This window comes from Moschus berezovskii, chromosome 7, assembly GCF_049115385.1.
Source record: "Moschus berezovskii isolate FMDL1 chromosome 7, NW_MosBer_1.0, whole genome shotgun sequence".
Lineage (NCBI taxonomy): Eukaryota > Metazoa > Chordata > Mammalia > Artiodactyla > Moschidae > Moschus > Moschus berezovskii.
The window spans coordinates 92,337,660-92,346,720 of NC_142466.1; the positions used below are offsets into that span (position 1 = coordinate 92,337,660).

Genomic DNA, 9,061 nt, shown 5'->3' on the forward strand with positions numbered 1-9,061 from the left:
ACATGTCTGTCTTCATGAAAGAGCTAGAACTTTCTTCTGCTTTGGATACTCCATTTTAGGACCTGGATTCTGATTAATTTCCCCTTGAGAATGATGTTTTAAAAAGACCAATCAACCCTAACACTGTATTACATTGTCTCATTTATTGAATTATGGCTTTAATCAAAGTACACAATTTTTTCTCATAGCATCCTTGTAAACATTAAGAGGAATACACTTGTGTGACTCATTTATTAATAATCCTTATTTAGAAATAGTTGGCCAAGAGAAAATAAAACTTCTGCTTTTGCCAGGTGATCTTAGCATCTTGATAGCTTCTGTTCTGATGAAATACATTAAATAAGTCAAGTACAGAAACAATCTCTTGCCTGAAAACAGGTCCAGGCAGCCCCTGTTTGCCATGCAGCATCCAGCAAGGGGGAGGTCCTCAGCTCATTCTGGCTCCCCTGTAGTCCCACCCTGACCATCCTCAGCCTTCATCAAAATGCTCTTTTGAGCCAGAGGTACTCTCAGTCTCTCAGCAGGTTTATGAGAAGGAGAACTTCTTTCTTTCTTCTCTAGCCTGGAGCTTGTCCTATAAAATGCCCCTGGTTTTTCATTACGGTCATCCTTGGTGAGTACAAGGGCCTTTCCTGAGCTGGTAGTGGGAAATAAGTATCCCTATATTGCTTCAGTTCGGTTCATTTCAGTTCAGTCGCTTAGTCGTGTCCGACTCTTTGCGACCCCATGAATCACAGCACGCCAGGCCTCCCTGTCCATCACCAACTCCCGGAGTTCACTCAAACTCATGTCCATCGAGTCGGTGATGCCATCCAGCCATCTCATCCTCTGTCGTCCCCTTCTCCTCCCGCCCCCAGTCCTTCCCAGCATCAGAGTCTTTTCCAGTGAGTCAACTCGTCGCATGAGGTGGCCAAAGTATTGGAGTTTCAGCTTTAGTATCAGTCCTTCCAATGAACACCCAGGATTGATCTCCTTTAGAATGGACTGGTTGGATATTGCTTAAGCAATTTTATTTTCATTATAAAACCTAGATACCAAAAAACCACATACACATATATCAAAATGTAGTTTAATGAGATATAAGGCAAATAGCCATGTAGCCATCACCCATGTGATAAATAGCATTTTCCCAGCTCTTTCAAGAGTCTCACAGGCCCAGTCACAGCACTAACCTCCTTCCTCCCTCTGCACAATATAACCACAACCCTGGAGTTTTACACTCAGTTATTTCTCCCTTGTCACTTTCTGGTTTTTTATCGCTCATATGTGCCTTCCTAGACACTTGTTGAATTGTATTTGTTTTCTTTAGTTTGCTACGTCTTCTGCTGCTACTGCTGCTAAGTCACTTCAGTCGTGTCCGACTCTGTGTGACCCCATAGACGGAAGCCCACCAGGCTCTCCCGTCCCTGGGATTCTCCAGGCAAGAACACTGGAGTGGGTTGCCATTTCCTTCTCCAGTGTGTGAAAGTGAAAAGTGAAAGTGAAGTCGCTCAGTCGTGTCCGACCCTTAGCGACCCCATGGACCGCAGCCTACCAGGCTCCTCCATCCATGGGATTTTCCAGGCAAGAGTACTGGAGTGGCTTGCCATTGCCTTCTACATCTTCTAAGTCTCTCTAAATCAACAGATTTCCCTCCCTCCCTTTTTCCTTCATTTATCAACTGAAGGACAACTCAGGCTATTTCACCTTCAGAATCCTGGCTTTTGCTGAGTGCACGCTCACAGTGCTATTCCTTGTGTGACTCTGACCTTTCTTGCCCACTAGTAGCTGGATCTGGATGCTTCACTGTACTTCGGTTTGTCCCTGTGGCAAGACTTCAGTGGAGTCATGTGCTTTCCTGTCTGCTTATCTTTTTTTATGTGTCAGAACCTTTTGATCCATTCATATACTGCAGATTTCAAAATGAAGATACTCTCATTCTATCATTTGTTTTTCTTTATTGGGATATTTTTATAAAGAGATGCTTCCCATCGCTTTCCATTTGGTGCCTCAGTGTTGCAGCCTGTCAGGAAAGCTATAGATCAACACATGGTTCTGTAGCTCAACTCACCTGTCCTTGGCCACCGGGACCCTTTGCTGTGACCTCTAGTGTTCAGCAACTTCTTATCTGGTGTATCACCCAGCCCAGCAAACCAGTGACAGTCATTTCTCTTTGTTTCTTGGTTTCTTTAGTGAGAAACGGCATCTCAAGACCGCAGTAAGAGCATTCCCTGATGGACATGAGCTGCCATAGTGTTAGTCACTGTTCTAGTGTTCTGTGTACATAGACACACACAGTCCTATTTCTTTATATATATAAACACCCACACAGACGGTATGCTTTTATTTTATTTTTCAAAGGTAGGATTCTCTTGAATTCTCACTGATGTTTCCAGTTTAAACTGAAGACTGTAAGGCTTTTATTTAGTCTCATCTCTGTTAATCTGTATGTTCTTTCTTCTAGACCAAGTCACCATTTCTGGGCTTTTCCTATGAACAGATCTAGAGGGGAAAGGTGTACCCATGCACACTCATGTATAATGTACATGCAAACATGTATACATGTAATCTGCTGTTCCCCCCACCCCAATTAAATTGACTCTTCTAATTCAAATTCACAATTTCAGGAGTTTGACTTAACGTTTACTATTTATGTCAGTATGTCTTTTCTTCCCTCCTGAGAATCTTGGTTCCTAAGAACTCAGAGAATGATTAAATTAGAACATCCCATAACTCATCATTTATTTCATCCCACATTTCATACACAGTCTGTTCAGTTCAGTTCAGTCACTCAGTCGTGTCCGACTCTTTGCAGTCCCATTAACTGCAGCACACCAGACCTCCCTGTCCATCACCAACTCTGGAGTCCACCCAAACCCATGTCCATTGAGTCAGTGTTGCCATCCAACCATCACATCCTCCGTCATCCCCTTTTCCTCCTGCCCTCAATCCTTTGGCTCCATCCCTTAATTCTTTCTGGAGTTATTTCTCCACTGATCTCCAGTAGCATATTGGGCACCTACTGACCTGGGGAGCTCATCTTTCAGTGTCCTATCTTTTTGCCTTTTCATACTGTTCATGGGGTTCTCAAGGCAAGAATACTGAAGTGGTTTGCCATTCCCTTCTCCAGTGGATCACATTCTGTCAGACCTCTCCACCATGACCCGTCCGTTTTGGGTGGCCCCACACAGCAGGGCTTAGCTTCATTGAGTTAGACAAGGCTGTGGTCCATGTGATCAGATTGGCTAGTTGTCTGTGATTATAGTTTCAGTCTGTCTGCCCTCTGATCCCCTCTCACAGTGCCTGCCTTCTTACTTGGGTTTCACTTACCTTGAGGAATAGCTAATACTTCCATCACCAGCACAATCACAGGAAACAATTAAAGTGTTGGTATATGCTTCCCCCATTTCCCCCCACCATTCTCACATTTTAAAAAGTAGCTATGCTACTACTGTCTACATTGTCCAAGGTACCTTATCTTTTTAGCTACATTTGTCCAGGGTCTGTAGATAACTGTGTCCTGTGCCCCATATGCCTTGAGGCTGCTGGTCCATTTTGTCCCTCTGAGGCTCTTTTCTTTAGTGAATTCTTGGGGAGGACTTAGGATAACAGGATTTAATTTGAAAGTAGTTTATTTTCCCAGTAATTAGAAATATTGGTTTACATCTTCTCAAGAGACTTTTACACGTTATATGATTTTCTTCTGTCATAAAGCTTTGCTCTATGACTAATAAAGACTAATAATAATTGAATTGTCTTTCCCTTTGAAGTCATTTGCTGTTTTGACCTAACTGCCTAAATTGTTTTCTCCCTCCCCCCTCTCCCCACAGCAAATGAAAAAAATGTTTTCATTTTTTTTGCTGAAGTTGAATGACATGCCCTGCTGCTGGCCATTCTTGGGTCATTGCACTCAGTATACAACACTTTCTTTCCAAGCACAATTTCAAATTTTGTTTTTATGTCAGAAAATTTTCTTGAGTTACTTGTTTTTCATTTCACTTCTTTTGCTTTGGTTTCTTTTCATCTCTGGTGCTGTGTCTTCAGTGTTTGGCATACTCTGGATTTCTTTGTGTCTCAAGATGTGACTCATATACTAATGCAGTTCATCTGTTTAGTGTACAATTCAGTGTATTCTCAAGGTCATACAGCAATCACCACTAATTCCAGAACATTTATCACCCTGAAAGAAACTTTACTCATGAGCAGTCACACCGCACCCTCATAGACTCTAATGATCTGCTTTCTGTCTGGACTTGCCCTCTGTAGATACCGTGTAAATGCACCTGTTGTGCCCCAAACCAGGATTTCATTCTTTATTATTGCTGAGTGATGCCCCACTGTCTAGATAATACTACATTTTGTTTACTTATTCATCAGTTGATGGACGTTTAGATTGTTTCCACTTTTTTGCTATTATGAATAATGTTGCTATGAACACATGTATACAGGTTTTGTGTTTTCCCCCCCAAGTTTTAATGAGATGTAATTGACACAATATTATATCAGTTTCATTTATACATCATAATGTTTGATACTTATATTTACAAAATGATTGCCAGAGTAAGTCTAGTTAACATCCATCACTGCACATATTTACAGATTTCGTTTTCTTGTGATGGGAATGTATCTTTTAAGGTATTCTCTCTTAGCAACTTTTAAATATATAATAGAGCACTATTAATTGTAGTCTTTGTGTGCAAGTCTTTGTATGGACACATTTTCAGTTCTCTTGAGTATATATGTAAAAGTGAATTTCTTGGTCATATGGTAACTCTGTGTTTAAGCATTTGAGGAGCCACAGAATTTTCAAAGTGACTGCGTTTTCCATTCCTGTTAGCAATGTATGAAGATTCCAGTACTGTATGTCCATGGCAACACTTGCTACTCTCTGTTACTGAGTTTGGCCATCCTCGTGGGTGTAAAATGTGATCTCATTGTGAGTTTGATCTGCATTTCCCTTTCTTTGTCTGTGTCTTTTAAAATTTTCTTCTTTAGCCTTCAGGTATTATATGATGTTTATTTAGTGGTGTTTCTTTTAGTTTAGTGTTCCTTTCTGGAATTATTTTTTCTTTTATTTTTAACTCTTCCATAAGCTTTTCACCTCACTTGATGGGTTTTCCTGGTTTAATATGTGTTCCTGTTTATCCTGTCCTGTCATAGCCTGTTTTAAAATCAGAGGAAGAAGTCTTAATCATTTACTGGCGTGCCATTCTGACGTTATTTCATTGTCCTTGGGGATGCTGTTTCATCTTTTATTGGTATAATGTGTGAATTCACCGTGGTACTTCCTGTTGCTCATTTTTAAGTGAAAGTAGTATTCTTGCCCCTTGAGAAGGACAGATGATCACCAGCACCTTGTTTCCTGAGTCGCTGGCCTTCCTGTCTCTGTTCTTGCCATCCTGATGGGGCAGTTCTGAGAGGCTGTGTCCGTGGGACAAGAGGCAGTGCTGCCTGTGCTCATGGTGCTTATAGTGGTGGGCGACTCCTTGCAGTGGTCTGGGCTTATGGGAAGAATTTGCTGTAGAGAGAGGGAGTGTCTGTTTCCAAACAGCTGCAGGGAGTCTCTCCTCCTTAGTCTTCCTGCATCTTCATAACTGTAGGGCGGTTCCCTAATAAGCAGGCCCCTCAAAGCGTTTCCTGTAGCAGGCGTCTGTGAGGGAGCTGCTGCGTCACCCCTGGCAGTGCTGCACAAGCATGTGTTTAGTCTGGGGAGTGGGCTTTTCCTTAGGAGAGTGAGGGCTTTGGGATCTGAAAGCGTGTACTTGAGATCGTCAGTATTATTTTTCTTCCCTTTTGGTCCTCCTGTATTTTTATATTAATTACTTTCCTCACGGTTCCTAGAGAATGACAGAAGTATTGACTTCTAGAAAAGTTTACAGGAGTATTTCTGAACTGCAGGATTCAAAGCTAAAATGAGAAGACACTGAAAATGAGCCCAGATGGGAAACATGATAACCCCTGGTGTACAAGAGGGTGTCTCTAAAAGCAAGGGTGATAGGTACCTCCAGTTCTACTCTGTATATAGATTGCAGAGTGGATAGAGTATACAATAGAATGAATAGAGCAGATTAGAGTGTATAACATAGAATGTATATGTTTTATAGAGTGTATATGGACTATGAAGTTGACCCTTGGGCAACATGCAGTCAAAAATCCACATAGAACTTTATAGTCAGCCTTCTTCCATATCCACAGTTCCGCATTTGCAGATTCATTTAGTGCTATGGCACGTATCGATTGAAAAAAAATCCATGTAATGGTGGACTTGGGCAGTTCAAATCCATGTTGATCAAGGGTCAACTGTATAGAGAATATATAGAGTATATAACAGAGTGCATAGAGTATATTATAGTGTCTAATCGCATAGGGTAGAGAGCACGTACAATGAGGGACACAGCCACACGTTCACTGCATTCTATCCTTGAATCTGCAGTGAGTCAGCAGGCCTCAGTTGGTGTCTCCTCTCTCCCGCTGTTTATCAAACACTGCCTTATTGCTTGCTGTCTTTCATTTTTAATAGGGCAAGCCTCCTTATGCTGCTTCAGCAGAAGAAGTGGCCAAAGAACTGAAGTCGAGATCCGGGGAATCTAAATCCTCTGCTATGTCTTCAGACGGGTCCCTGGCTGAAAACGGAGCGGTGGCTGAGGAGAAGCCGGCTCCCCAGATGAACGGGAGCGCGGGCGACACCAGGGCCCCCAGCCACTCGGAAAGTGCCTTGAACAATGACTCTAAGACGTGCAATACAAATCCTCACTTAAATGCACTAAGTACAGACAGTGCTTGCCGTAGAGCTGATGCTCTGGAGGCAGCTGTCTTAAAGAAAGAAGAGTAAACTTATTTTTTATAGAGGGTGAAGGATGCTGGAAGGGTAAGGATTTAGGAATATCTGGAGAGAAAGAGAGCCTACAGTTATGTACATTTTTTCCTTTCCGTAAGAGAAAAATGAGGACTTTGGAAATTCGGATCCCTCTTTGATATCAGAGATTTAAACAACACATTTTTAGTTTTAACCAGTTGTAGTCAAAATGCTACAATAAAACAAAAAGAGAGAAAGAAAATGAAGAGCATTTGACTCCCACACTTAAAATGAAGTACACACAAAGTTTAAACTGGTTAATGACAAAAGCCTATAGTTGTGTTTCTTGAACTATAAAGAAAACAAATTTTGGCAGTCTTTAAGTATATATAGCTTAAAATATCATTTTTAGCATTTGGCACCATATGTATGCCATTATCTTTGATTTTGCATTACTGTTCACAAGAAAGCTTTGTCTAAGGCTTTGATTTTATGATTATGAAAGAAATAAGGCACAACCACAGTTTTTCTTTCTTACTTAAAATTCATCACTGTTGATGTGGTTCTTTTGTGTTAAGAAAAAAAGTGCAACTATCAAAACAAAAAATTATAGAGTAATATTGCCGTTCTGCTGATTTTAAATATACAGTACATCATACATACTTTACAAGCAAGTTAAATGGAGATAAAGTTGAAATCATAGAAGATGCAAATGACCTTTCAAAATCAACACAATGTGTTCTGAAACTTTTCGTGACTTAATACCATGCATCTGTGATCAATGAACTATGTGGTTTTGAATCGGATGTAGACCATTAGTGCTACTTACTTGAGCTAAACTTCTGCATGGTTCATGATTTTTAAAGTGTGTAGTTAATATTATGCATGTTATTGTCCTTTCTTCCATTCTTACCAGTATGTGCCCATTTGCAAAACAAAAATGCTAATAATCAGTAATAGTCCTATAAAAGATGTTAACTCTGTTTAGTCATTGACTGATCTTGCTCTAACCTTAAAATTTTGTGATTATTGACCTCTGTTGCATTTATTCTAAAACCCCCCAAATTATCTAGCTGTTTCAAATATCAACATTACCCTGGTGTATTCACTGCTGTATGCATTATTGTTCTTTGTTGCTGTTTTATGCCTTCATATTAGCAAAATATGAAATTCTGTGAAAAACAAAAAAAAATCCCTTTGATCTTTTAAAAGAAAAAACAAAAAAAAAACAACCTCCCCTTCTGTAGCAGGAAACAAATTGCTTGTTCTTGAGAACTTTCCCATCAAGAATTTAGTAGAAGCAGGTATACTTATATCATTTTGATGTTTTTGTTAATGTTTCCAAACAATGTACTTTGAAATCAGAATCACTTCTTATTCGTTTTCATATAATTCTCCTGATGCTCTTCATCACACATTAGTGATCAGAAATGAGATGTAATTCCCCAATCCCTGCCCGCAAGACCTGAGTAGGATCTTACTGTAAGTTGAAGGGAGTTTTGCCCTAACTCATGGATTGTGCAAGAATGAACTGCTGTTGGGTTTGACTGATTGTAGATGGGTTGTGGTGTGGTGTATCTGAAGGCTATTGAATGCAACTTACAATGCTTAATAAAAATCTTTATTCTTTTAGTATAAAGATGGTGTGGCTTTAAATTCTTTGTAAGAACATCCATTTTACTGAGGTTTAATGCCAATTAAAACAGCTACTAAAGAGCTTAGTCAACCAAAATTTAGAAGTATTTTGCCCATTGCAAGTAATTCCATTTCTTGCTCTAAAGGAACATGTGTTGTCAAAGTGCAAGTTATGTTGATGCTGATGCCTGAATTTCATAATTACAAAAAAGACATTCTTTGATAGAGCAAGCTTAGAAATGGAAATTTAAATTTTTTAAAAAAAAGCCCAAGGAAGAAATACATTTGATCTTGATTAAACCACTTTTTAAAAAGCCAAATCCATACTGTATTTCTTTAGTTTTTACTTAATGCACTTTTTTGTTCTACCACATTACATTTAGCTGTTTACATCTAGCACATTACATTTTTTTGTTCTACCACATTAATCTGTCATGTCTCCTTAGGCTCTTCATTGTGACTGGGTCTCAGACTTTGTTTTTGGTGACCTTGTGACAGCCTTGAGGAGTAGCAAGATATTTTGTCAGATGTACCTTAACTATTATTTGTCTGATTTTTTTTTTTTTTTTTCATGAATGGACTGGGGTTAGGCTATGTAAAATTAGCATTCCTTATCATCATTGATGGTGACCTTAATCAACTTACTGAGTT

The 9,061-nt window shown here is 39.7% G+C and overlaps 1 protein-coding gene across 1 annotated transcript in view; it reads left to right on the top strand.

The window, feature by feature from the left end:
• Positions 1-8,414, top strand: part of FAM120A (family with sequence similarity 120 member A) — a 120,500-nt gene extending 112,086 nt beyond the window's left edge. Inside the window, exon 18 of the mRNA XM_088838147.1 lies at positions 6,500-8,414. Within this exon, the coding sequence (XP_088694273.1) occupies positions 6,500-6,811 (312 nt within the window). The 3' untranslated portion in view covers positions 6,812-8,414. The remainder of the gene's footprint in view (positions 1-6,499) is intronic.
• The last annotated feature ends 647 nt before the right edge of the window (positions 8,415-9,061 follow it).